We start from the raw sequence: 26116 nt of genomic DNA on the forward strand, positions 1-26116 counted from the left end.
TGACCGAGATGACAGTGGATCCATCGACGAGTACTGTGCATCGGCTATCTGTGATAGTTCTTATGGAGGATGTAATTGAGGGTAAACAAACACTGGAATTGACCCACTGGAGTAGCCTCAAGAGTTCGAACTTCCAAGGTTCAAAAGCTGGTGGCACTGGTGGAGGCCCACTTGAGCACAAAATTACCAGGGTCTTGTAATGTATGGTAATATTAGCTCCACTCCAGGGCTGGATGGTGGATGCCCAGGTGCTTAGTGCTAACCTTGGGATGCTTAGCGACAGGGCCCTGCGGAACAAGCAAGGGTCACACTATTTGGCGAATTTCGCTTAGACAATGATTCTTTACTCTACTCCATAGCGGTTCCCCTTTTTTCAGAGCGCCAAGCTATTTAGGTGCCGGAGTTTCCGCATGAAATCCCGAATATTGAACTAAGCAAAGACTAAATCCACTTGTTTCACCTTGTAAACCTTTTTTTTTCATCAGTTCGACGCGCATTCAGTTGGAAGGCTCCTCATTCATCTGCGCCTCTAGTCTCTTCCTTTGACTTTCTTTTACTACCCAAATTGGATTTCAAAATGGCACAGTCGGCATCAGACGCGTCTTGGCCAGCGGGCATTCCCGAGATCCACCTTCATCCGGAAGATTTACCCTCAGATGAGCTCCCGGGAGAAGTCAAGGGATGGCTGCTATTCGTAAAGGTAGGGAGTCTTTGGAATGCTCTCGTATAAGCATTTGTAATATTAACTGGTGCATAACTGCAGGAAGAATACCAACCAGTCTCAACCCCAGAAGAGGGGCTGCGTCAACGGCGAGCCCTAATTGAGAAATGGGCTACCGCCAATCAGGAATTCCGCGAGGTGCGTACAGCCAATGCTGAATTCACCTTTCTTCAGGTCTAATTATTATTTGCAGTCTTACCATAGCCGTGCCCCAGCATGTACCTCAGCTCGCGACTACCCGGCTTCATTGCTCACGCAGCAAGCCCCACGACCTGACAAGAGGTTCCTTTGTCTACCACCAGTAGACTCACAGACTCACCCCCGGAACTACATTCATCTTGTAAAGCTCCTGATTATGATGTATATCCATCAAGATGAATGGAACGGGCAGCATCCCTTTGACCAGGCGGGGCCGGGCCATGCACCGCGCAGCCATATCCCAGAATTTCTCAACCTCGCGACACCTATCGCGCTTAGCGATATCCTCTCTGAGCTGTACCTTTCCTCAGCGGATTTCCACGCTCTCTCGATGACCCGGAGTGGCACGGTAGTGTTCGCCGATGGGCCAGACTACACGTGGTATGTGATCGAAAAGCCGGAGCTTGCCACAGGGCGAATGACGATAGCCGAATTTGGCTCTGACGGCAGTGTCCGCGATTCGATTGTTCGTCGAGCCTGGAATATGGGTCAGGTAATGGCCTTTGGTCAGAGTTTGGGCCGGCGTGTCGCGGATTTGGAAGAGTCGTGTATTGGGGGCCCGCCGCAGTATAACGAGCCGTAAGTTCTTTTCCATGTGCAGTTTCCAACGTGAATTTTCTAATGGGAATAGATTGAACATGGACCGTCCTATTTTTGAGCTTTTGGAGGCAACGAGAATGGACAGCAAGTTTCTCTATGAGGGATTCGGTTGTATGGACCTGTGGGTGCGCCTTATTGAGCAGAATGCACCTGGGTATCTGGACCTTGAGGCTCAGGGGCGGGAGGTGGAATTTAAGCTTGACAATCTGCGTAATGTTGGCATTGATACTCTCTAAGGTATGTCCTGCGGTAGTTGGTCCTGACAAGTATTGTATCTGACCATTCCATCTTCGAGCATTTTATCGAAACAAATACTCCTACCTGCATCCATGTATTAAGGCTCGAGAATTGGCTTGGAGAGCACTGATGAAGAGGACGAGTATGAGGATGCAGAATCAAATATAGGCAAACGCCACAGTCAGAGCAATTTGAATGCTGAATCGAGGATATAGATATCCGGGTACATGTAGCTAATACTACCTAGTATCTATCCCCGACTCTCTAAACTATACCCAAGTGAAAGAAAAGGCCTGTTCGTGGTCCTCGATGGAAGACATGACAATTATGTAGCCTCGCTCTGGTTATGAAAGCGACCTAGCACTAGTAGTACCTAGTAGCAAAATACAGTGATTGTACGGAGAAATAGCACTTGAGAAGGTCAACTGGTATCGCAAGCATTTATCACGCATTTATCCAGATGTCCATAAGCCCGTTACACTGCTTAATTCAGGGATTCTCTCTAATGTCAGGTTCTCGGTTTAGCCATCGACTCTCTTTGAATATACCTCCCAAGTCATTTCTGCCACCCTCATCTATAGGGAAGATATTGAAGAAAGATAGACGAGATAGAGTAGTAAGATGTAAGTTGAAAAGAATAATTGATTAAAGCAGCATTCAATGTCTTAAAAGAAATGAAAAGAAATCACCAGACTCCCTCCCATGATATCAGAAAAGTCCATCACCAAAATACTCCCTAGATAGCCTCAAATGCAAACTTCCAAACCAAGACAAAAAATACACATATCGAAATCAACCTAGATCCCAAATAAACCCCACTAGAAAATGGCAGATCCAAACCAAACCAACCTAAACAGAAACATCCTTCCCAAGCACACACTGCGGACAAAACCCCAAAGCACAACAACCCTCATCCCCAACCATTCGCGGCTTATCCGGAATAAGCCCAAAATACTTATAAGGATTCATCTTCTCAAACCGAACAAAAGACTTAGTCGACAACGCAACCCCAACATGCTCAATAGGCTCGAACAGACCAATAGGATCGGAACCAACAACCTTATCCTGGTACTCTGGATGCTCAGAGGGAATGCATTTCCTCTTTTTGATAGAGTTCCTGCAGCCCCTGGGTAAGGGGCCGTGAAGACCTCGAAGCCAGTCCCGGTATTGGGATTGGTTTGGATCTGGGGCTCGTAGGAATGGGTTGGTCTCGAATTTTTCGAAGTAGGCGTCTAACGCTAGTTCGTCGTCTTCGATGGACCAGGGCCAGGGTGTTGTGTCGGTGGGGGTTTGGGGATCATTGGATTCTGGTTCGGAGATGGATAGTTCGAGGTAGGTCGGGGTGCTTATTGTGCTTGGGGTGCCGTTGGGATTGGAGAGGTTGGAGAGGCTGATGTGGTGCTCGGATTCGGGAGGGCTTGGAGGGCTTGGAGGGCTCTCGTGATGAGAACCTCTGTCTTGATCGTCGTCTTGGGGTAGAGGATCGACTTTGTCGCCTTGGGTTTCAGCTTCACTCGGACGTTCCCTGAAAATACTATATGTAAGTGTTGTTCAAGATGGTTTTAGGTGCAGACTTACTTGCGAAAGGACATTGCTCTCTTGACACACTTCATGGAGCGGCCCATTTTTTTCTTGGCCATGATGATATTATTTGACGCGTGAAAGAGAGTGGAAGAGATGTCAGTGTAAACGGAGTGGTTTGTAGGTGATTGCGTTCATGTTTGTCCTTCACCTTATTATATACTGACGAGCGTATCACTTTCGCTGATCTACAGGAAATCTATTGAGCAGAACGCATTACGAACGCTGGAGCTATGAACGACGAAATGGCAGCGCGAGAAGCAAACAGCCTCCAGTTTGAGCTCCGTGATAAGTATATGAGCTGCCCAAATGAAAGTCAAAGAGAATGGTGGCAAAGGACCGGTCCTTTATTGGCCCGTTTGATGAGTTCGGCAGGCTACTCGAGCCAATCCCAATGCCAATATCTCATGTTTTTTTACACAACCATCGTCCCGTTCCTAGGACCATGCCCTCAGACGTTCCCCAGTGCCATGACGCACAATGAACTGCCTTTGGAGCTTAGCACCAATTTCCAAAAGCGAGGTGGCGGCATGCCAGTTGTCTGAGTCGCGATGGAACCTGTTACCTCTGTCTCTGGAACGAAAGAGGACCCACGAAAGAGGACCCATACAATATCAGCCCTATCCGTGAGTTTCTTGATCGCCTAGAAAAGATCAATCCCGAAGGATATGACAGTCGGCTTTTTGAGCATTTTTATCCCAAACATACTTTGAACAAAAGTGAGTGTGGAGAACTGCAAGCGAAGAATGATGCAACACGTGAGCTTTCTCAAGTCTCATTGGCTTTGATCTAAAGCCGGATTCCATCTCTGTGAAGGGATACACATTCCCACCCTTGAAGTGCCTTGTGACAGAAAAGGACCTCTGTTCGGTTGTCATTGGATCTGTTCAAGAGTATCTTGGAGATGCAGATTGCTACAACACACTGGAAATGATTAAGGAATACATCGAAACGACTGATTCAAGACCCAACTTCGGGTTTGTCTACTCAAATGACTGTGTCTCTCCGGGAAAAATCCCGGCACAAGCTTTATGGTCGTGTGAAAGACATGTCCTGGAGCAAGGTTGAGGAAGTCTGGACTCTGGGCGGGCGTATTGATTCTCCCGAGTCCAACAGGGGCTTTGAGTACCTTCAGAAACTGTGGACTCTGTTACAGATTGGTAATGGTCCACATCCGCTTGGTATACATTTGGTGTGGAACTACGAGACAAAGGCCGGTCTCAAAGTGCCAGCAACCAAGATTTACTTGCCAGTCTATGGTCTCAATGACCAGGATAATGTGCGAGCCATCGCTCAATATCTCACGCAAATTGGACTTGATGCTCATGGCAGTGCCTATGAGCAAACTGTAGGAGACTTTTTGTAAGTTTCTCCGGCATCCAAGTGAGCGAACTCGTAAACTAACTAAATAAGCCCCGATTTAAATCTAAACCAAACAGACCGTCTCATTTGCTGGGTGTCATTCGCCTATACAGAGAAAACGGGAGTGTATCAAGTGTTTACTATCACTCTTGTTTGACTACCCCTCTATGATTGGACTTGACTCGAAAAGACCTGAGCTTAAGCATCTTTCAGAACAGATTCATGTCTAATATTACTATGGAAGTTCTCTTAATACGCCAATGGAGCACCATAGAGGGGGATCTACAAATATGAACTGGCAAGGCTTTCGTTCTTGTTTTTGACGATTGTAAGCTTCTGATTGATGTGAATTTTGTAATCAGATAGGCCTCGGAATACTTATGACAATAAAAAAAGCGAATGAAGTATGTTCATACATAGTGTAATGAGGACGTACAGACTCAGTATGCCTTGTTTAGGTGCCTGGTTAATCAGCTATCTGTGAGTCAATAAGCAAGGGGTTGATGGAAAGCTCTAGGTTGATCTAACGGTAGAACCAAATTTTACTGGCTAGATTCTCGCTTACCGCGTGAGCTGCGTGACCGCGACTTTCTTCAAACATCCATATCGGACATAATGCGGATTGCCTAGGAGGCGGTGATGAAGGCGGTGAAGGTGATTTCGATGACTCATCCTGTTCGACGGAGCCTCAGGAGGAATAAGCCTTCAGAGGCGACTCAACCTTCAGATTTCTTTTTTAAGCAAACACTATTGAATATTTGTCTTGTGGACAAAGCCGTTGCTGTTGTTTGTCTTGTGTGCATCGTGGCTGTTCACCAAAGGAGATAACACGACACCAGCATCACCCGCACGACACGCCCTTCCAGAGACAATTAGAATCCGATGGAAGCTTGAGTGAATCATTGCCCTGACGGGCTTCAGAGCTTGTTTACGTGTTCATTTGCACCACAGGCTCCCTGGTAATTTAAAGCTAAGAGCGGACCCTGTCGTTTGCATCTGGCGTTTTGAGTTGAAGGCGGCTCTTGACACTATACCCCGCCAAAGCCATACAGTTTCCCAGCCTTGACAGAGGGCAATATCAACAAACCTCAAGCCCTGAAAATTCTTCACATCTGAACTCGGGGCTTTTTTTCTTTTCATTTTTCAAAGAACTGATGGCGGGAGTATAATTCTGACCCGGGTTTATCTCATTTCTGGCTCTCCTGGGGTCCTGGACTAACGCCAATATGTCGATGTTCAGACCAGCTGGAGAGATATCATCCTCGGAGTCTGAATTTGAATCTGAAACAGATTCAACCCCCGGCAATGGGAGAGAAGATGAGAGGAGTAGATCAAGTGAACAATCGAGAAAAAAACTAGACTCGGAAGGATGGGACCCGTCAAATTCACTTGAGGATGTCTCGGCGCTATCCCAAGGTGCGATGGACACCAATATAGATCACCACGCAAATGTCATGACAGCCGCATTACTTGAATTTTACTGTCAGAGTCGAGCTGTCGATATCCTCAATGCTCAGCAAGGCTCCAGTCGAAATTTCACCCGTCATAGCCCTGAGGTCCAGTACCTGGGAAGGCAGTTGTACAAATTTAAATCGCAGTTTTTGGCATCGCACGGTGTCATGCCAGAAGGTATTGAAAATGAAGAATTGGGTCCAACGAGACAGCGCTACCGGGACAATCTTGATTTGCTCGGTATTACAGCCCTTGAGAAGATCGATTTGAACTCGCCTGTGAAATCACCCATCGAGGGTCGTGATGAGCTCGCGTTGGTCTCAAGACCACCGCTCAATCACCAAGAAGGAGGCGAGAATACCGGTCGATTTTGGCGAAGAGAAGAAGAGAATATGCAGCTTCCGCCTATCGATCGTATTGATGGCCTTCGAGGTATTCCCAGCATTCCAAGAAACCTTTCCACCTCATCAATGCCCCTTTTTGGAAGCTCACCAGTGAGCGTCCCGTTATTTAATGGATCTGCAGGTCCGCCATATAACCACATGTCGCGGTATTCCGTCGAATTCAGCGAACTCAAAATTCTGGGTCGCGGATCATTTGGCGAGGTTTATCAAGTCAAAAACCACATCGATGGCCAGGAATACGCGGTCAAGAAGATTCCGCTCAGTCAGCGAAGGCTTGAGCAGTTACAGTTTGGTGGTCAGAACCAGCTAGAGACCATCATGAAAGAGATTCGAACACTTGCTCGCCTGGAGCATTCGAACATCGTTCGGTACTATGGCGCTTGGGTTGAGCAGGCACATGTTTCGAGCCAAATACCATTCAAACCAAAGCCTCAACCCAGATATGAGCCTTCTCAATTTCATGAACCCAGCTATGGTGGAACCAATGAACCAAGCATGGGGATCGTCTTTGAACACTCCGAGAATTCCACTACGGGATCACATATGAGCTCTGTGCCCGATGAGCACAGCTTCAATGATAGAATTGAACGATTAGACAGCCATGCAACATCATCCTCCCGTCATACTCGAAAGAGTTCAAATGTGGAGTTGGAGGATGAGGATGATATCGAGTCTATACCCCGAAATTTCGACAACCCTTCCTATGGGCAGACATCCTCTTTCGGAGAGACTGATGATATTTTTACGGATGGCTTAAGTCAAGATCACTCGAAGATGGTACAACACCGCTACGGACCCGGTCACCAACCGCCAGCAGTCATTCTACATATCCAGATGTCGCTCCACCCGATCTCTTTGAACGCTTACCTCAATCCTCAGTCACCTGAAAAGAGTAATAGCAAGGCCGGAACCCTGCCCAGGCGTCATTGCTTCCATTTGGTGCCATCCTTACGGCTTATCCTGGATATTGTCTCGGGGGTCGAATATCTTCATTCGAAAGGGATTGTTCACCGCGATCTCAAACCCGCCAACATTTTCCTCTGTGCCCCCGAGACTTATGCTCTAGAAAGCTGCTCAAAATGCTTTTCTGGTGGTGAATCGCCGACACATTACTGCCGTCCTCGAATTGGTGATTTTGGTCTTGTTGCGGATGTTTCGCGTTTGAATGACGGCTCGGCAGATGGTGCGGTGACTCCATTCCGCGAGGGCCCCAAGATCCAGCGTGTTGTTGGGACCGAGTTTTACAGACCTCCTATCAACATAAGTCCCTCCGAGTCACAATCTGAATACTTTGATGAGTACAGGATTGACGAAAAACTCGATGTTTATGCCCTCGGAGTCATTCTATTCGAGCTTCTCTACCAATTAAATACCAAAATGCAGCGACAGATGGTCTTGAACGATCTCACTCGCGGGTCAACTTCCCTGCCTGATGATTTTGCTTGCCGGATCGATCATGGTGAGACGAAGCTGGATACCGGAGAAGCGGTGGCTGACTCCTTGATCACTTGTATTCAAGGAATGTTGACGCCACAATCACAGCTGCGGTGGACTTGTCAGGATGTGAAGGAACACTTGCGTCGGATCTATAAATCCGTCAAGAAACTACAGTAGGTGGGTGGGTAGCTGTTTCCATGCATAGCGACTGTTGATATTGAAATTTGATGATTTGAATTGCATAATGAGCGCGCATGTTCCTGTCTCTTTTTCCAATGGGGAGAATTTAGCTCTCTGATGCAGGTGCAGCCACTCCACTCTGTTCTAGTTGAGAAACACATTCCATTAATGAACACAAGCTTTCGTTCTAAGCATCTTCAGACTTGGAATAGCTGTGATTAATTAGAAAATCTACACCCACATTGCATCATCGTCATTATATCCCTGCACAGTACAGAGAAGCGATCCAGCTGCTTTCTCCTTCAACACACTCTTTTCCTCCCTGAGCACCTCTATCACATGCTTGATGACCAGCTTCTGTGCACATAACATATCGAACACAATATGCTTGATCTGATGGTTCGTGGGCATGGCTCTAAAAGCCAATTTCCATTCGGTCATCAGTTCTGTGATGTTAGGCCCCGAACCCCCAGTCTTCTCATCAGGTGTGATGTTTACACCAGAAAGAGGGTGGATGATGCAAAATCTTAGCTTTTTCGCTCCCTTGATCAGACCATATTCGTTGATGAAAACATGGTGAAAGGTTGAAGGATCTCGGAAGACGAAAGTACAGTGGCCGTTCTCCTCACGGATGGCCTCAACGGATGCGGGGGTTTCTTCGTTTGTGATCGAGTCATAGTGGATAAGTTTAATGGGTTGGTTATCAGGTTTCACCAAAAGTAGTTCGATATCCATTGCTCATGGAGGTATTCAGAAGAACAAGCGGTGATCATTCCAAGATAACACAAGCGAACCAACATTGGAAGAGAGGGGGGCTTTGCTGAATCTATATTATAAAGTACGCAGTGTAAAACATCTATTATTAGTCTCACCCAAAGGATGACATGTAATATAGAGGCTGGAATTTTCCTGGCTTCAAGCGCTTTATCTCCGTCGGTCTCCGTCGTGGCATCAATCCTACCAGATATACTACAAAAAGGGACTAGTCTAGGGCATCGTCCGCTTCCCTATCTTAGTGACAAAGATACGTATACATTCTAGACAATTAATGCCGGTCACATGGGACAATTTCTGCAACTTTTACCACGCATGTATTGAGTAGATGATAATATTTCATCTAGTCGGTCCCATCCTTGTCGAGCCTCGGTTTGAGTGCCGATCTCCCTTGATCACAAGTTTCCCCGCATTAGCCAAACTTTCCAAGCCGCATACAACAGTTGAAAATGTAGCTCCAAAACCCTTTCCCTACGCTATACAACACTCAAATTAATAATCATGGCACATTCGCTCCGCGCCCCAACGGCTCCATACAGCGAGCCCCTTCTCCCACAACTCGACGTCCGCAATCCATACTACACCGATCTACACCACAAGCTTCGCGCCTGGGTTCGCGATTACGTCGAAACATCTATCGCGCCTTACGCACAGGAATGGGAAGCTGCAGGTCAAGTCCCCGAGGAAACACGGCGACGCCATTGCGAACTGGGATTTGGCATCGTGCATCCCTTGACTACTGAGGATCACGCTGCTGGCCTGTCGCTGCCGGGTAATGTACCGCGTGACAAATGGGATACGTGGTGTTCGCTCATCTTGACGGATGAGTTGACGCGTGTGGGGTTCGTTGGGGTTGTCTGGGGGCTAGGTGCGGGCAATGGGATTGGGTGTCCACCTATCGCTAAATTCGGCACGCCTGAGCAGCAGCGACGGTGGCTTCCCGGTGTTGCGAAGGGTGATATTAGGTTTTGTTTGGGAATTACGGAACCAGATGGTGAGCTCATATGCTTCTCAAAGCTAGGGTCGTTCGCGGTATTAATGTTTTCCTTTGTATGGCGCAGCTGGCTCTGACGTTGCCAATATACGTACTACGGCCAAACGCGAGGGTGATCATTATATCGTCAATGGAGCTAAGAAATGGATCACCAACGGTATCTGGGCCGATTACTGCACAGCTGCTGTGAGGACCGGTGGTCCTGGACGATCAGGTATTAGTCTACTAGTCATTCCACTCGCGACCGAGGGGGTGACCTGCAGGAGAATGTCCAACTCTGGTGTTAATGCGAGCGGTATGTGAAAGCATCCAATACCAAGTCTTTATATCTAACTAAGCCTCGTCCGCTAGGGTCTACCTTCATTGGATTGGAGGAGGTTCGTGTACCCGTGGAGAATCGTATCGGAGAGGAGAACAAGGGCTTTTCTCTGATCATGTCAAGTAGGTCTCGCCTTTTCATCAGCATTCCATTCTCTAATCTTGACCAAGACTTCAACCCGGAACGCCTGGCACTGGCCTGCGCCTCTTTGCGATTAGCTCGTGTCTGCGCTGAAGACGCATTTAACTATGCAGTCCAACGCGAAACATTCGGATCCCCTCTAATCCAGAGACAGGCGATCCAATCCAAGATTTTCAAGTTTGGCTTGATGATTGAACCTGCCTATGCCTTTATGGAGCAGCTTGTTAATATCCTAGAGCTGACTAAAGATCGCCCTGTGGACGATGTCAAGATCGGCGGTATGACTGCCTTGTTGAAAGTCATGTCGACAAGAGCTTTAGAAAAGAGTGTACGAGAGGCACAGCAGATCCTTGGGGGTGCAGGGTATAACAAGGCTGGTAAGGGTGCCCGTGTTGAACAAATTAGCCGTGATGCTCGGGTACACGTTGTTGGTGGTGGCAGTGAAGAGATTATGCAGGGACTAGCGCTTCAGGAAGAGACAAAGGCTTTGCAGTCACGACGCAGGGTCCTCGAAAAGACGCGGTCGAAGATCTAAATCAGCTTGTGCAGTCGCAGACTCCCCACATGCAATGTCAATTATGGTCCAGGCTTTTCAAGGGCTCGGCCAGCGTCAATTGCATCAAAGTTCAAGTACCAGAAACTCGAGACCTGTTTCAAAGGGAATACGTTGAAGACATAAAGGATAAAAGAGCAGATAATACATTTTTGTTGTTCTCTTCTTTGTATGCAGCACCACGGAGTACACACGTGATGAGCTTTACCAGTCTTTATCTTATCGGCATGTGATCGAACCGCGTAAAGGGTGTCACGCTTCGACGCGACTACGACACGCTTCGAGTAGTTGCCCGCCCAACCCGTTTTCTTCTTCATACACCTTGGGTCCCTCGGCTTTTGTGCCTCTGCATGTCTCTTTAATCATTTTACATAATGCCAGAAGCTACGATGCCCCATAAGCGGGTGTTGGTCGATACGAACCAAAATGCCCGCAACGGCGCCGCTTCCCCCAATGCGCTAAAAAAGCGAAAGCTGGAAACTCAACCTTCGTCCCAGCTCAAGCCACCCATGGCTTCATTTCAGAGGAAAGGCTTTGGTTCAAGTCAACCACAAAAAAGTCAGTTCGAGGAGGAAGTGCTGGAGAAATTCACACAGGACATCGGAGACTTGAAAGCGAACAACGCGGAAAAGGACCAACAATGGGAACGCCCTCCGCTCCCTGAATGGGATCCAGCGAAGGAGAATGTTTGCTTCCAGCAAATTGACGCTGAAGAAGGGAGACTACCTCGAGGGGATGTCATGGCTGTCCGGCTCTTTGGTGTTACAGAGGTAAGCTTGTCGTGATGCAGAACCTCCTGCTGCGGGGCATCAAATCTAATGAGCGGACTAGGCCGGTCAATCTGTTTTGCTTCACGTCACCGGATTTCAACACTACCTCTACATCGCCGCTCCTGTCGGCTTCACCGAAGCGGATTGTGACCCGTACAGGGCTTTCCTGGAGACGAAGATGGCGCAATCATCAAGGGTCATCGAGAAAGTGCAGGTCACATTGCGAGAGAATATCTATGGCTTCCAAGGGAACAAGAAGAGCTGGTATCTCAAGATCACGGTTGCTGATCCCAAGTTCATTGCCAAAGTGCGCACCTTACTCGAGAGTGGCGGATCTGGCATGAATTACAAGGGGTTGTGGAGCAATATGGACGCGGGGCTTCTGACTTTCGACAACATTCAATACCTTTTGCGATTCATGATTGACACCGGGCTATCCGGAATGGCCTGGGTGGAGGCGAAGGCAGGCAAATACAAGCTTTTGCCCGAGCAGGACAAGTTATCGAACTGCCAAATTGAAGCTATAGTTGACTACCGCGATATGATCGCCCACCCACCAAATGGCGAGTGGGCAAAGATGGCACCGCTCCGTGTTTTGTCATTCGACATTGAGTGTGCTGGTCGACAGGGTATTTTCCCGGAACCGAATGTGGACCCGGTAATCCAGATCGCGAACGTCGTTACCCGATACGGAGAAGAAAAGCCTTTCATTAGAAATGTTTTCTGTCTCGACGAGACAAGTCTCATTGTGAACACCCAAGTGTTGGAGTTCAAAAAGGAGGAGGCGATGCTGATGGCATGGCAAAACTTTGTGGAGAAGGTCGATCCGGATGTGATCATTGGATACAATATTGCAAACTTCGACTTTCCCTATCTTCTTGATCGCGCCAAGCATCTTAAGTGTACACAATTCCCTTACTGGACCCGATTGAAGGCTATGAAAACGGAAGCGAAAGAGTCCAGCTTCTCTAGCAAGCAGATGGGCAACCGAGAAACAAAAGCAACGAACACCAATGGTCGGATTCAACTTGACTTGCTCCAACTAGTGCAACGAGATCACCACTTGCGAAGTTATACCCTCAACTCTGTGTCCTATGAGTTCCTGGGAGAGCAGAAAGAAGATGTCCACCACACTATGATCACGGAATTGTTCAATGGAACTCCGGATTCTCGACGCCGTTTAGCAGTATACTGTTTGAAGGATGCTTATCTACCGCAACGATTGATGGACAAATTAATGTGTCTGATCAACTACACGGAGATGGCGAGAGTTACGGGTGTTCCTTTCAACTTCCTCCTTTCTCGAGGTCAGCAAGTCAAATTCATCAGTCAGCTGTTCCGGAAGGCCCTTGAACAGCAACTCGTCATTCCAAATCAAAAAAGTCAGGATGAACAAGATTATGAAGGTGCCACGGTCATTGAACCGAAGCGTGGATACTATGGCGTGCCTATTGCAACCCTTGATTTTGCGTCGCTGTATCCCTCCATCATCCAAGCGCACAATCTCTGCTACACTACTCTCCTTAACAAGACCGCCGTTGAGAAAATGGGTCTTAAGAAAGATGAAGACTACATTGTCACCCCAAACGGAGACATGTTCTGCACAACAAAGGTTCGCAAGGGTCTTCTGACACAAATTCTCGAGGAGCTGTTAGGTGCACGTAAGCGTGCAAAGAAAGAACTGGCCACTGAGACTGACCCGTTCAAGAAGGCTGTGTTGAACGGTCGACAGCTTGCCTTGAAGATTAGCGCAAACAGTGTGTATGGTCTCACTGGTGCCACAGTTGGCAAGCTTCCTTGTCTGCCCATTGCCAGTAGTACAACCAGTTACGGTCGCCAGATGATTGAGAAAACCAAGCAAGAGGTGGAGGAACGATATACCATTGCCAATGGGTATTCCCATGATGCCCAGGTCATTTATGGTGATACTGATTCTGTCATGGTCAAGTTCGGTGTCACTGAGCTGGCTGACGCGATGAAACTTGGTGAGGAAGCTGCGGACTATGTCTCATCCAAATTCATCAAACCTATCAAGCTGGAGTTCGAGAAGGTGTATTTCCCATACCTTTTGATCAACAAAAAGCGATACGCCGGTCTGTACTGGACCAACACGAAGAAGCACGACAAGATGGATACCAAGGGTATTGAGACGGTACGACGTGACAACTGTCTTCTTGTCCAGAATGTCATTGAAACTGTTTTGAACAAGATTCTCATTGACCGTGATGTCGATGGCGCCCAAGAGTAAGCAATACCATATCTCTTGTCTGCTTGAAGCATGCTAACAATGCGACAGATACGTTAAATCGACCATCTCGGATCTTCTGCAGAACAAGGTCGATATGTCCAAACTGGTCATTACAAAGGCCTATGCGCAGAAGGAGTATACCGCCAAGCAAGCACACGTCGAACTTGCCAAGCGCATGGCCAAGCGCGACGCTGGTTCCGCCCCTGCCCTTGGTGACCGTGTGGCCTATGTAATGATCCGCGGTGCCACGAACTCTAAGAATTACGAGCGAGCCGAGGATCCCATCTATGTGTTGGAAAACAACGTCCCCATCGATACCAAGTATTATCTCGACAATCAACTTGCCAACCCCCTTGGTCGTATTTTCGAGCCCATTCTGGGCGAGAAGAAGGCCAATCAACTCCTGAATGGTGAACACACTCGATCCATTTCTGTTGCTGCACCTAGCTTGGGTGGTCTCATGAAGTTTGCCAAGAAAACCCAAACTTGCATGGGCTGCAAGAAGCCGCTGTCTGGCAAGGAGGAGATGGCTGGCGCCGTTTGCGAGAACTGCAGGCCTCGTCTTGGTGAGCTGTACACCAAAACTCTGACCAAAGTTTCAGACCTGGAGGTGCGATTTGGTCGTTTGTGGACACAGTGCCAGCGATGTCAAGGCAGTCTTCACTGTGAGGTTATCTGTTCATCGCGTGATTGCCCCATTTTCTACATGCGCATGAAGGCAAAGAAGGATGTTGAGGACTCGCAGAAAGAGCTTTCTCGATTCGACTTCGATGCTGGATCATGGTAATGACCGTGTGGGTATTTAATTGTTTACTGCAGCATTTTTCATTTGCGATGGGCCGGGGCGTAACTTTTAGGTTGGCGTTGAGGGATGTACACATGATACTGCATGATAACCAATATCAAAACACCTGGCAAGTTCATTGAATCAAGATTTTGTACTACAACCGAATCCCTGTAGAATCTGTAAATTGTCAGAAGGACATCATGGTGTATCACAGGGCCATGGATGCAATCTGCAATCTGTAGGTCCAAAGTGGATCCTCTTGGCGCGGAGAAGCTTCCATCCCCGCCGATCCCTTCAAGATTTCTGACATCTTCGTCCCTTCCATAATGATACCCCCAGCCTATACCGCCATGAACGCTGCTGGAGATCAAAATGGGAGCAATCAGCACTCTGTCCTGCATGGCCTTTCCATGGATGGCCCTTCGATCCCTTGGGCAGAGGTATGTCGTCATGACTTGTTCTCCGTGCTCCGCATCAAACGAAAAACAGCAACCGCAAAGCAAGCTCCCGTCGCTTGACGCCCACTATGGTCAAGAGACCTCATATACTGACATTTTCTCTCTAATTTGTGCAGATCTTCTCCCGGCATGAGACTGTTCTCTCGTCTCACCTCCAGATGCTCGATGAGGTAAAGGGTCATGTCTCAGACGATGAGGCTCTTCGGACTGTATCCTCGATGCTCAATAAGACGATTCAAGCAATGAGTCAGCTCAAATTTGTCCGCAAATACACAGTATGTCTTTGAAGGTTCAATGAATAGGAGGTGACGTACGGCTAACATTGTCTGCATTAGTTAAACAGTATGTCACCAGAAAATCCTGTCTCGAAGCCCTCGACGCACGTACATCCACACGACAAAACAACACCCCCAGAACCCAGCTACCCTAGTCTGGCATGGAAATGACGGTTATTTTGCAGAGCAAACCTCCGATAATCCCTTTCAATCCACCTCCACAACATCCAAAACACGCGCCGCAGAGTCCCCAACCCCACAATCCACGGACACAGAATATACGGCGCGTCGGAAGCGATCTCGCACCGACAGGGATTTGGAGCCTAGTGCCTCAGTCGACCCGGCCGAAGAGTCTCGTTCCTCTAAGCGCAAGCGCGACACACCTTCCTACCAACTTCCAATCAATCCGCCAGACTCCAACGAGACAGAAGACATATCCGAAGAGGTCCAGCGACGATTACGCATCAAGGAAGAGCAGCGCCGGAAGAAAGAAAATTCACAACCTGAGAAGCGGAAACGGGACAGTATGATTTCGAACGAGAGTACATCGCCCGGCCCATCACGCCATCGAAAGAAGCGACCCAGAGTGGGCGATGAGCTGAGTATGTCAGAATTGGCCGGTGGTTCCGTAAATGACGAGGGAAGAACAAAGAAGATGAAAAAAGTGCGGTAGATGGGGCACATGTCCCTGCACTGAGTTTTGGGCATCAATACTTGGTTTACTCGGAGATTACCCATCCATTGGATTCTTGTATAAATACTTATACCCAATATCATTACGATTCCACGTCACAATCTGGGAAGACCTTGGATATGTGCCTTGAGTGAGACTATATGCATATGTCTCCGATTGGTAGTCATATTTCTTGTCACCTAAAAATTACCCAGCTCTGGATACCTCGGTTGTATAGATATTCAAACATATGCAGAGGTGAGAACTATGACGGAGCTTCCAAGGCTGTCATGCAAAAAAGTGTAGCTCTATAGCAACGCACAGCGATTTCACTGTTGGTATTGTCTTCGAACTTCGTCTCAGTGGCCACACCGAGGGTTCATGGACCAGCAGGAAGACCAATTGCTCCAAGGTCCAGGTTTGCCGACCTCTTGCGGAAGTTCTCGCATCTCAACGCCCCACATCTATGGATCACATGTGGAGCCTGCGATGTTCTCTCGGCCACTCATAACCTGTGATCCACCTGAAAGTAAAAAAAAGTAAAATCTCAATCAGGCAAAAAGGAAAGGCCAGGTTAATCCTGAAGAGAAACCGAACGCGGGGGTCGAACCCGCAACCTTGAGATTAAGAGTCTCACGCTCTACCGATTGAGCTAGCCCGGCTTGCTTGTTGAAGACTCTGTCGATAGTTTTATACAAGTTCCAGCTGACAGCCTCACTCTTGACTTGGTAGTATCATGGAACGGACAGCTTAGGCCTATTATGATTCAAGACTAGGATTGAAGATGCTATGTCACATTTTAGGTCAGTATCAACTCTGGAAGGTTTACTCTCAGGCATATACTTAAATGACCAGGAGTCTTTCAGAAGACATCTATCGAGAGACCTGTATTGTACTTGTGATAATTCGTGAGCACCTCGGCAATCGCCAGTCACATGATAGAAGTGAACAGTGAACAGTGAACAGACGTTCCAAGAAGCTGAAGTGATTTTGATGAGCGCCGCTTCTAAGGATACATATTGTCACCGTGATTCCAATATTTCGAGGAAAATTCAATTCAGTAACGTGCCACGCCCATCAAACAGCCCCAAAAATGTGATCCTTGGCATGCTGAGGTATTGTCGCAGGACGCGCCGGTTACCAACATGAAATTTACGGACAATAACCACCACCAACGCCACGGTTTTCCCCAGATACGGAGCACAGCATAACGAAGTCCCACTCGCAAAATATGCATGTATAAAAGCCTGCACTACTTACACTACATCGGCACAGCCTCAGATTGACGTAGAATCCACTACCGAACCCTGCCCAGCCACAATCGGCAACTCGGATACACTCGTTGCGACTGAGCCACGGGAAGTTGCTAAAAATAATATGAAAGATTTGCACAAATGACAAAGCTTATCCGAAGCTTAGCGCAGGACTGAGTGGGGCCGGAGTTTCCCTTTCATCACCACGTAACGGGGCTGTGGAAATTGGAATCTGAGCCGTGGATGGTCCAGGCACCAGCAAATTGTCTCCGTCCTCCATGGAACAAATCGGTTATCTATTCAACACATTGACTTTTGCAGTATCGAAGGTTCCTCGGTAGCGGAAACGTACTTGAGAAAATGTGGCTGAGATCGACAATCCAACAGCCATTCAAGACGCTTAATGTAGATTACGCATGATCATGACGACGCCAGGGCCTCTGACCCAAATCGAGTGGAGACGCGTATCAGGGTTTTCGAAGGGCCATTACATCGGTGGAGTTGACAGCGTAATTTAGTGGGTTTGACTTTGCCGTATTCCGTAGCGTTAGCGCTGATGTATACCGATCTCTGCACCACGTACATGGGTCTCGGAGTTGGAGTTTGACCTCATAAAGAAACCTGTTCCTCCCGTCTTTTTCCTCTTTCTTCTTCATATCTCCCATTTACATAACCCAAGCAAAAATAAGCTTTTCTTCAAAATCTTCATCGTTCTACTCCAAAATGTTCGGCAACGGTCTCTTTAACTGGTTCTCTTCCTCTAAGCAGGAGGCTGCCCCCGCTACCTGGGATGCCAATACTGCTACTGTGCAGAACCAGCAGCCTACCAGTCCTGATGCTCCCTCCACCGAGCACGTTGTCTCTGAGCAGCCTGTATGCGATCACATTCATCCTTATCCTCCTCGGCATTTTTAACTGATGATTATGATAGAACTCCCAAGAGAACATGAAGCTGCGGGGTGGTGGTGCGGGTGATGTCTGCTGTGGCGTGTGAGTAACCCATCTACTTCTCCAAAACCGAAGTCTATACTAATTCCATGTAGTTGCGCTGGTCTTCTCTGCTTCGAGTGCTGCGAGGACTGCTGCTAAGCATCCATCCATTACACACCAACCAATTTTTTACGATCTAATCACGACGTCAACGCCACTGCAATTGAGAGAGCGCTCCCCATGAATAAATTTCCCCATGGCAGATTGGACCACGTCTGGCCTTAGGGTCATCTAAGAAACTGGATAGGACAGGATTACTCGCCTAGCCGATAGGAACGGTGGGCTGTGGCCATAGAAATCGTTTGGGGGCATTTACTCCTTTCTCAATTTGATATTTATCCTTCTGTGCCATTATGGCCGTCACTGCTTTTTTGCGGGCGTCTTGCAGTCTTTCGTGGACTTTCGTTTGACTGGAGAAGAGCCTGTCAGATCAATACCCTCTTAGCCAACTGAATCTTATCTGCTGTTTCTTGATATCAAAACTCTTATCGGAGGTTTGCTTTTTCCTTATTCACAATTAGTGATATCATCCTAAGAACCGCTAGTCAAAGTAGTATTACCCAAAGTGCTGAGAGGCTGCTTCCCCTTCAGCGCTATGGTCTATTGGTATATTAAAAACCAATGTTTCTCAGTAAAGAGCATCGATCTGGCAGTAAGAAAATCGATATACCAGTAAAGTAGAGACAAATCAACTGCTAAGATACTGAATCGGAGGTTGGAAGTGAACCATTCAATGCGTGGAGATGAGAAAGTTCTATGTCTATGTCCGAAAGATCCTGTCAAATAGCCAGAAAAAGAAAAGAAGTTGATTCAAATGTTAATATGTCACAGCTAAGCAGACAACAGAGCTATGCCTGTAGGTAGTCCGCAGGTAAATGTACCATTAAACCCGAGTTCCTTCGACTGGGCCAGCCAAGCTCAACATTTTAATATCAAAAACGGGAGAATGGTAACCTTAAAACGCATTAGACTTAAATCTTCCACAGTAAGATCTTGAACGTACCATTTTCCGCGTAGAGTTATCACCGCCCAATTGTTGCCGTCAGCATCGGTCTCCTTCTCCACCTTCGTCGAAAACGAGATGGCACTCATGATTCCATCGCCAAACTTCTCGTTCAGCACTGCCTTGTATGCATACCCATAGTTTTGCACAATTTCATACAGCCTATAGATGAGAGGCTCCTTCGGTGGCATTTCAACTGATCGACCGCGGTCCGGGAATCCACTCAGCTGTTCCTCTAGCAAGACTTCGGGAATGTCAAGCACTTCAGACAATTTCGCGATATCCTCCTTCGATGCTTTGGCTTGACCATAGAAGATGGCGGCAACAGCCACTTCATTGCGGCCGATATGCGTTGCGATGGCCTCGAAGCTCAACTGTTTTGCTGCTTTGGCGGAGAAGAGGGTGGCCGCTGAAGCGGGGAGATTGGGGTGTTGCGATGTCTGTTCGTGGTTAGTAGAATTCGAGTCAGGTGGGCTTAGTCCATACATCCAAAGTTGCGAGAGACATGATGATTTATTTTGCAGGTAGGATTGGAAAGCAATGAGGTGGAAAGCAGGAAGTATTAAGGTGTTGGCGGGGTATCACATAAGTGCGGGGATCTGTTCCAAAGTACTGCATGTTCCACCAGTATAACGTAAGTATAACGTAGAAAGGTTCATGACTTCATGACCCGAAAGGGCATAATATGGCATCCAGCCATCGAATCTACCGTGAATTCACGCACAGTCCGGCTTGGTTACAATCTTACAGTAATTGGAATTCCATTTAGTTTTCTCATGTTCGATTCATTCACTGTACATTGCTAACGATCAGATAGGCGATTTCGTGCCTACATGACACCCTCAGCTACTGCACGCAAATAGCGATGCTCGAGATTTCGTGATCAAGGGCTGTAGATGGTAGGAACAATTCTCCGGCTAGTTTTGCCCCCAACAACTGCCTACATTGCTTTACCTTCGCGACATCACCAATCCCTACCTCAACGTAAATTTTTCCTCACTAGTAAAGACCTGAGCTTCTAGTTAAGCGCTAAAGGAAAAATTGTTTCTTGAAACTTATTGCTATGTTGTTACATAATTGAACGTGGATCAGTGGACCAGTGGATCAGTGGAGCCGGGGGAAGGGACCCGAGACGATATCCAGACTCCCAATTCCGACTCTTGTACCATGACGGCAATCATTTTCTCTACGAGAACATCATTGATGAATCCAAGGACTGGGATAAAAACAGCTCCCTCATGCTAAGTCCCTGGGGTGTCCCAAGTTCTATGTTCAGAATGACGGGGAACAAGAATTCAAATGGGTCGAACACGCCAGTTGGGCTTGCAGCTGCTCACGAGCCCAAGTCCAGCGGAGATTGGTGCGATGATGAAGCCAAACTGACAGGAACCTCTGATTTGGGCCCATTGTCTCATTATCCCACGCATTCTCGAGTTCCTGCTGAATCGCGCCCTAGTATAGACCCCTGTTCCTCTGGCGGACCCGAGCAACGCCCATGACCATAGTCGAGAAGAGGTATGCGACGTCAGGTTGAGATGGACTGAATAATCTTGATGTGTCCTGGTCCAGTAGGAGATCCAAGGGCGTGACTGTTATGAGAATTGCCTCTAGTATAGCCCTGCTGTACAAGCGGATAGGATGAAAATAGATATATAATCGTGATCGCGATCAGCGATGATGTAATGTTTAGATCCACGAACCATTGACACTGTTTGTTCGGATGCCAGGAACGCGTCCATGGGGCATATTGTGAAATAACTGAATATAAATTGGATACACAAAGAAAATATAAGGCTGAATTAGAAACTCGAAAATGTAACAGATCATACGCGGAAATAATCTAAGCTGACGCGGGGCACTGCCGATCTCATCACGCACTGTACATGTGGCATGACATCGGCACCTGCACGGATCATGGAATGGTTCACTGGAGACACGTTGAACTAAATTTTGTTACCTAAAGTAGCACACTGGATTTATTGGTGTTTCTTGGCTCACACACGCTATACGTATTACGACACAGCCACGACTCCATCGTGGCTGGGCAGCGGGGCATCGGAGCTTCATAAAACAATCCCCGCCCAGGCACCCTAGTTCCTCATTTCTTTCTCACCATCCTCCCCTCACGCAGTTATGTCGCAGCAGAATGATGATTTGGCCTATGGCCACTACAACGACTCTTCCAGGGGTCTAGGTGACACCTTCAAGAAGTTCTACAAGAGCCACGGGAGCTCATCGCAGCCGGGTCAACCGGCTCAGCCCTATAACCAACCATACAACCAGTCGGGATCGCAAGGAGTATGGTCATCTCAACTTCATCTGAAATACATATCTAACAATAGTTTTCATCCGCAGACACACCAGGACCAAAACCAGCCCCCACAATATGGATATAGCAGTCAGACGCCTAATCCGCAATACCAACAACATCACCAGGGACAGCCACAGAAGCAGGACAAACTTTCTGGTTTCCTGGGTAAGATTCAAGGTACTGTCACCGAGTATGGCTCGGAATGGGCTGCCAAAATCGGCAACACCATCGATCCCCAGGCCTACGCCCAGTACGGCCACACCAACCCGACCACCGAGAATCGGTTCGGTAGCTTCGTGCCGCCCCGAGAGCACAACGATGTAAAGTGGTACGTGGACGGTGCGAGCTATTTCTGGGCCGTGTCTTGCGCTCTCGAACATGCGCGGGAGTCCATCTGGATTTTGGATTGTAAGTTCCCAGCACTTCCGACGTAGGTCCCCATCTAACAGGTAAACAGGGTGGCTCTCCCCCGAGCTTTACCTCAGACGCCCTCCGACCAAGAATGAGAACTACCGACTGGATCGTATGCTGCAGGCAGCTGCCCAGCGCGGTGTACGCGTCAACATCATCGTCTACAAGGAGGTGACACAGGCCTTGACACTCTCCTCTTCTCACACCAAAAAGGCTTTGGAGAGTCTACACCCCAATATCGCCATCTTCCGTCATCCTGATCATTTACCGGATGGACACCAGGTGGCATCTGATATCGCAAATGCATTCCAGCACCTGTCGTTGGATTCTGCCAGTCTGACCCGGATGAACAAGGATAATCTGAAGGGCGTGTATGGTGCGACCGACGAGATGATCCTATACTGGGCCCACCATGAGAAGCTCTGCTTGATCGATGGACACATTGCATTTATGGGTGGACTGGACCTGTGTTTTGGTCGCTGGGACACAAACCAGCACGCAATTGCTGATGTTCATCCAGAGGATTTGAACGAGACGGTTTTCCCCGGCCAAGATTACAACAACTCTCGCGTCTTGGATTTCCATAACGTTGCTCAATGGGAGAGCAACCAGCTGGATCGGAGGGTTTCTTCGCGCATGGGGTGGTCTGATATCTCGATCAGTCTGCATGGTGCCGTGGTGGAGGACCTGCGCCGACACTTCGTTGAGCGATGGAATTTCATCTACGATGCCAAGTATCAGTCTCGGAACGATTCACGGTACGCAAGACTTGCTCTGTATGGTCGACCTACCTCTGCGCCTGGTCAGCACCAAGGTGGCCAGCAGCAACCGTCACAGCAGCAGCAAACTCAGGCTGGAGGTGTGCCCACTTTCGCTCCACCCCCAACCAGCCAAGGCCAGCAGAGCCAGCAGAACCAGCCCTCGTGGCAGGCTGGAAGCACTCATCCTTCTGGAGCTCAGCCCTCTGCTAGCCCACAGCCGCAACAGCAATTGCAGCAACAACAGCAACCGCAGCAGGCGCAGACTCCATCTTATCAGCAGTATCAGCCTGCTACATACCCGCCTCCTCCCAGTCAGACACCTCAAACACCCGGGCAGGGCCAGCAACAACAGAATACCTCCCAATCCTGGCAGTCCGGAAAGACCGATTACCTTCCTCAAGGACAGTCCCCATCTCCATCTCACACTCAACACCCTCCTCCTGCATACTCCAGCAATGCCCCCCACGATCATGGGTCGGCTCAGTACTCTTACACTGGAGACTCGTTCCCGCCTCCGCCCCCGGGTCCTGCTCCAAGCCAGTCCCCTGCAAACCCATCCTACCACCATCAGCAGCAGGGACAGACGTCCTACTACCCACCCACCTCCAACCTTTCAGAGCTACCGGCCCAATCCGCTGAAAATTATGCGCCCCATGGTCAGTCTCAGAGCCAACAGTCCTACTACCCAACCCAGAACCAGGCGTCGGGTACGCAAAGCCAGGCACAGGCTCAGGCACCTTACTATCCGCCTCCACCGGGCCAAGAATCTCATTCTGCCACTCGTGGATTGGATGACCAGCATCACGACAGCGAGCGTGGCTTTGTGCCACAGCGCTACCAGGATAAGTTCTCTCAGTATGCGAACCCGCAGCACTCTGACGGGGAGCGTGGGTTCGTGCCGAAGCGGTACGAGGAAAAGTTTAACAAATACGTCAACCCACTTCGTGGACAGCTAGCTGGCCAGATTCATCAGTACCAAGATCGCCTGACCGGCTACGGACGTCCAGCATCACAGAGCCAAGGGCATATGTCTTGCCAGGTTGTGCGAAGCTGTACAAAATGGAGTAATGGTAGCCCTCTGGAGCATTCCATTGCCAACGCTTACGCCGCTGTCATCAAGAACAGTTTGCATTTTGTCTACATCGAAAACCAGTTCTTCATCACTGCCACTGGTGATAAGCAGCACCCGGTGAAGAATACGATCGGTGCTGCTATCGTGGAGCGCATTCTGCGTGCTGCTCGCGCTGGTGAGAAGTACAAGATCATTGTGGTGATTCCTTCGATCCCCTCCTTCGCAGGAGATCTCCACGACGATGAAACCCTTGGCACGCGAGCCATCATGGAGTTCCAGTACAACTCGATCAACCGTGGAGGGAACAGTATCATGGAGTTGATTGCCAAAGAAGGCTACAACCCCATGGAGTACATTCGATTCTACAACCTCCGCAACTATGACCGAATTAACAACGGAAATGTCATGGCTGCAGCGGAACAGCAAAGTGGTGTGAACTATGGTGATGCCAGTCATCAATACGACTTGAATGCTTCTGCTCCTATCAACTACAGCCAGCAGAATTCCCCTGCTCCTGCCTCTACTAACTATGGCCAATCCCCTGCCCCTGCCACTTATGGCCAACAGGGTACTCCTGCTCCTGCAAATTATAGTCAACAGGGTGCTCCTGCTCCTGCTTCTGCCAACTATGGCCAACAAAGCTCCCCTGCTCCTGCCAATTATGGCCAACAGAGTACTCCTGCTCCTGCCTCCGCCAATTATAGTCAACAAAGTTCCCCTGCTGCTGCCAACTATGGCCAACAGAGTGCCCCTGCTACTTCTGCTCATCGGAGTGTTTTCGACCCCACTGCTCCATTCCAGCAATACCAACACGCTGCCCAGCAGGCTCCTGGGAACAAAACGCCTGGTGCTGGACGTTGGGACAGCGTCAGCTCGTGCTACATGCTGGGCGGAGAAGACATTCGCAACGTGCCCTGGAACGGTCACCCCGATGCAGAGATTGATGCATTCGTGAGCGAGGAGCTCTATGTGCACTCCAAGGTAAGTAACCCCAAGGATAGCCACCGAAAACCAGTCTAATTCAAACAGGTCATGATTGCCGACGACCGCGTGGTCATCTGTGGATCGGCGAATTTGAACGACCGCTCGCAGCTGGGAGAACATGATTCGGAGATCGCACTTGTCATCGAAGATTTTACCCCAATCCAGTCGACAATGAACGGCCGGCCCTGGACTGCTAGTCGTTTTGCCTCATCTCTCCGTCGCCAGCTAATGCGGAAGCACCTGGGACTTCTACCCCCACAAGACTACCAGCGACCGGATGCTAATTTCGAGCCTGTCGGCGTCCCCAATCAGTTTGACTTTGACTGTCCAGAAAGCAAGATTGTGTCCGATCCTCTCTCTGACACTCTGCAAAGTCTGTGGAATTCGCGTGCCCACACCAACACGGATGTCTTCCGCAAGGTCTTCCACGCAGTTCCCGATGACAACGTGCGTAACTGGAACACATACAAAGAGTTCTATGAGTACTACTTCCATGGAGCTGATAGGGAGGCCGAGGGCAAGGGCGAATTCGGCCGACCGGCACGGTTCCAGTGGGGCCACGTTGTTCGCGACAACTTCCCCCTGGTCCCGATGGCGCAAAGCAGGTCAAAGAACTGCTTAGCCAGGTCAAGGGTACTCTGGTGGAGATGCCTTTGATGTTCCTTGGCGAAGAGGATATTGCGAAGACTGGACTGACTCTGAACGAGCTGACCGAGCCAATCTACACTTGAGATGGATGTTGGATTTATCATGTTGACACGACTCACGAACATGCGTTTTCGAGATCTGTAATTTGCATCTAAATTGAAATAGTGAGGTTTGCAAATCTCCGATCCATTGCAATCGTAAAGAAGTCAACCGAACTCAGAAGTTAAGCATAATCACATGTCCGCCGAGTCTTCCTTGGTATTGTTCTCGAACACAATACTAAGCCGTAAGCGCAGTGGATTCTGCTTTGTTCTTTAATCACTCATTTCTCCTGATACCCATCTTGTGGTTGCTCAACGTAGGCTTCTTTCAGTCTCTTAGTATTGTTTCTCCTACTAATCTCGCTAACCTGGCCTACCCTTTGAATTGCCCGTAGCCACGGCGTTTCGAGAGAACGGATACGACCATTTGCTCCCCGCGCCTCATCGGTTGGACTAATATTGTTTTTTGGAGAACAAT

The 26116-nt window shown here is 48.6% G+C and overlaps 11 protein-coding genes across 11 annotated transcripts; 8 read left to right on the forward strand and 3 right to left on the reverse strand.

Annotated features, from left to right (window-relative positions):
• Positions 1–577: 577 nt before the first annotated feature.
• On the forward strand, positions 578–1755 carry N7484_003989 (uncharacterized protein; the record flags this gene model as incomplete). The annotated part of the gene is made up of 4 exons (XM_057114409.1): positions 578–700; positions 764–859; positions 915–1498; positions 1551–1755. The coding sequence occupies 4 exons, from the start codon at positions 578–580 to the stop codon at positions 1753–1755; spliced, it is 1008 nt and encodes a 335-aa protein (XP_056974549.1).
• An 850-nt stretch (positions 1756–2605) lies between these two features.
• On the reverse strand, positions 2606–3396 carry N7484_003990 (uncharacterized protein; the record flags this gene model as incomplete). The annotated part of the gene is made up of 2 exons (XM_057114410.1): positions 2606–3290; positions 3335–3396. 2 exons carry the CDS (start codon positions 3394–3396, stop codon positions 2606–2608), a joined length of 747 nt encoding a protein of 248 aa, XP_056974550.1.
• Positions 3397–4328: 932 nt separating this feature from the next.
• Positions 4329–4856, forward strand: N7484_003991 (aromatic prenyltransferase; the record flags this gene model as incomplete). The annotated part of the gene is made up of 2 exons (XM_057114411.1): positions 4329–4699; positions 4751–4856. The coding sequence occupies 2 exons, from the start codon at positions 4329–4331 to the stop codon at positions 4854–4856; spliced, it is 477 nt and encodes a 158-aa protein (XP_056974551.1).
• Positions 4857–5925: 1069 nt separating this feature from the next.
• Positions 5926–8169, forward strand: N7484_003992 (putative protein kinase; the record flags this gene model as incomplete). Its single annotated transcript, XM_057114412.1, has 1 exon — positions 5926–8169. The coding sequence occupies one exon, from the start codon at positions 5926–5928 to the stop codon at positions 8167–8169; it is 2244 nt and encodes a 747-aa protein (XP_056974552.1).
• Positions 8170–8403: 234 nt separating this feature from the next.
• Positions 8404–8907, reverse strand: N7484_003993 (uncharacterized protein; the record flags this gene model as incomplete). Its single annotated transcript, XM_057114413.1, has 1 exon — positions 8404–8907. The coding sequence occupies one exon, from the start codon at positions 8905–8907 to the stop codon at positions 8404–8406; it is 504 nt and encodes a 167-aa protein (XP_056974553.1).
• Positions 8908–9447: 540 nt separating this feature from the next.
• Positions 9448–10935, forward strand: N7484_003994 (acyl-CoA dehydrogenase family protein; the record flags this gene model as incomplete). The annotated part of the gene is made up of 3 exons (XM_057114414.1): positions 9448–9940; positions 10008–10235; positions 10292–10935. The coding sequence occupies 3 exons, from the start codon at positions 9448–9450 to the stop codon at positions 10933–10935; spliced, it is 1365 nt and encodes a 454-aa protein (XP_056974554.1).
• A 392-nt stretch (positions 10936–11327) lies between these two features.
• On the forward strand, positions 11328–14758 carry N7484_003995 (DNA-directed DNA polymerase delta POL3; the record flags this gene model as incomplete). The annotated part of the gene is made up of 3 exons (XM_057114415.1): positions 11328–11723; positions 11785–13967; positions 14020–14758. The coding sequence occupies 3 exons, from the start codon at positions 11328–11330 to the stop codon at positions 14756–14758; spliced, it is 3318 nt and encodes a 1105-aa protein (XP_056974555.1).
• Positions 14759–15108: 350 nt separating this feature from the next.
• On the forward strand, positions 15109–16164 carry N7484_003996 (uncharacterized protein; the record flags this gene model as incomplete). Its single annotated transcript, XM_057114416.1, has 3 exons — positions 15109–15198; positions 15333–15491; positions 15679–16164. The coding sequence occupies 3 exons, from the start codon at positions 15109–15111 to the stop codon at positions 16162–16164; spliced, it is 735 nt and encodes a 244-aa protein (XP_056974556.1).
• Positions 16165–18140: 1976 nt separating this feature from the next.
• On the forward strand, positions 18141–18506 carry N7484_003997 (uncharacterized protein; the record flags this gene model as incomplete). The annotated part of the gene is made up of 3 exons (XM_057114417.1): positions 18141–18290; positions 18349–18407; positions 18461–18506. The coding sequence occupies 3 exons, from the start codon at positions 18141–18143 to the stop codon at positions 18504–18506; spliced, it is 255 nt and encodes an 84-aa protein (XP_056974557.1).
• An 833-nt stretch (positions 18507–19339) lies between these two features.
• On the reverse strand, positions 19340–19917 carry cyn1 (putative cyanate hydratase; the record flags this gene model as incomplete). The annotated part of the gene is made up of 3 exons (XM_057114418.1): positions 19340–19361; positions 19411–19850; positions 19897–19917. 3 exons carry the CDS (start codon positions 19915–19917, stop codon positions 19340–19342), a joined length of 483 nt encoding a protein of 160 aa, XP_056974558.1.
• Positions 19918–21543: 1626 nt separating this feature from the next.
• pld2 (putative phospholipase D (PLD)) lies at positions 21544–25606 on the forward strand (the record flags this gene model as incomplete). The annotated part of the gene is made up of 3 exons (XM_057114419.1): positions 21544–22129; positions 22179–24946; positions 24995–25606. 3 exons carry the CDS (start codon positions 21544–21546, stop codon positions 25604–25606), a joined length of 3966 nt encoding a protein of 1321 aa, XP_056974559.1.
• Positions 25607–26116: the final 510 nt, after the last annotated feature.

This window comes from Penicillium longicatenatum (genome assembly GCF_028827895.1).
Source record: "Penicillium longicatenatum strain IBT 33135 chromosome Unknown contig_2_segment0_segment0, whole genome shotgun sequence".
NCBI lineage: Eukaryota > Fungi > Ascomycota > Eurotiomycetes > Eurotiales > Aspergillaceae > Penicillium > Penicillium longicatenatum.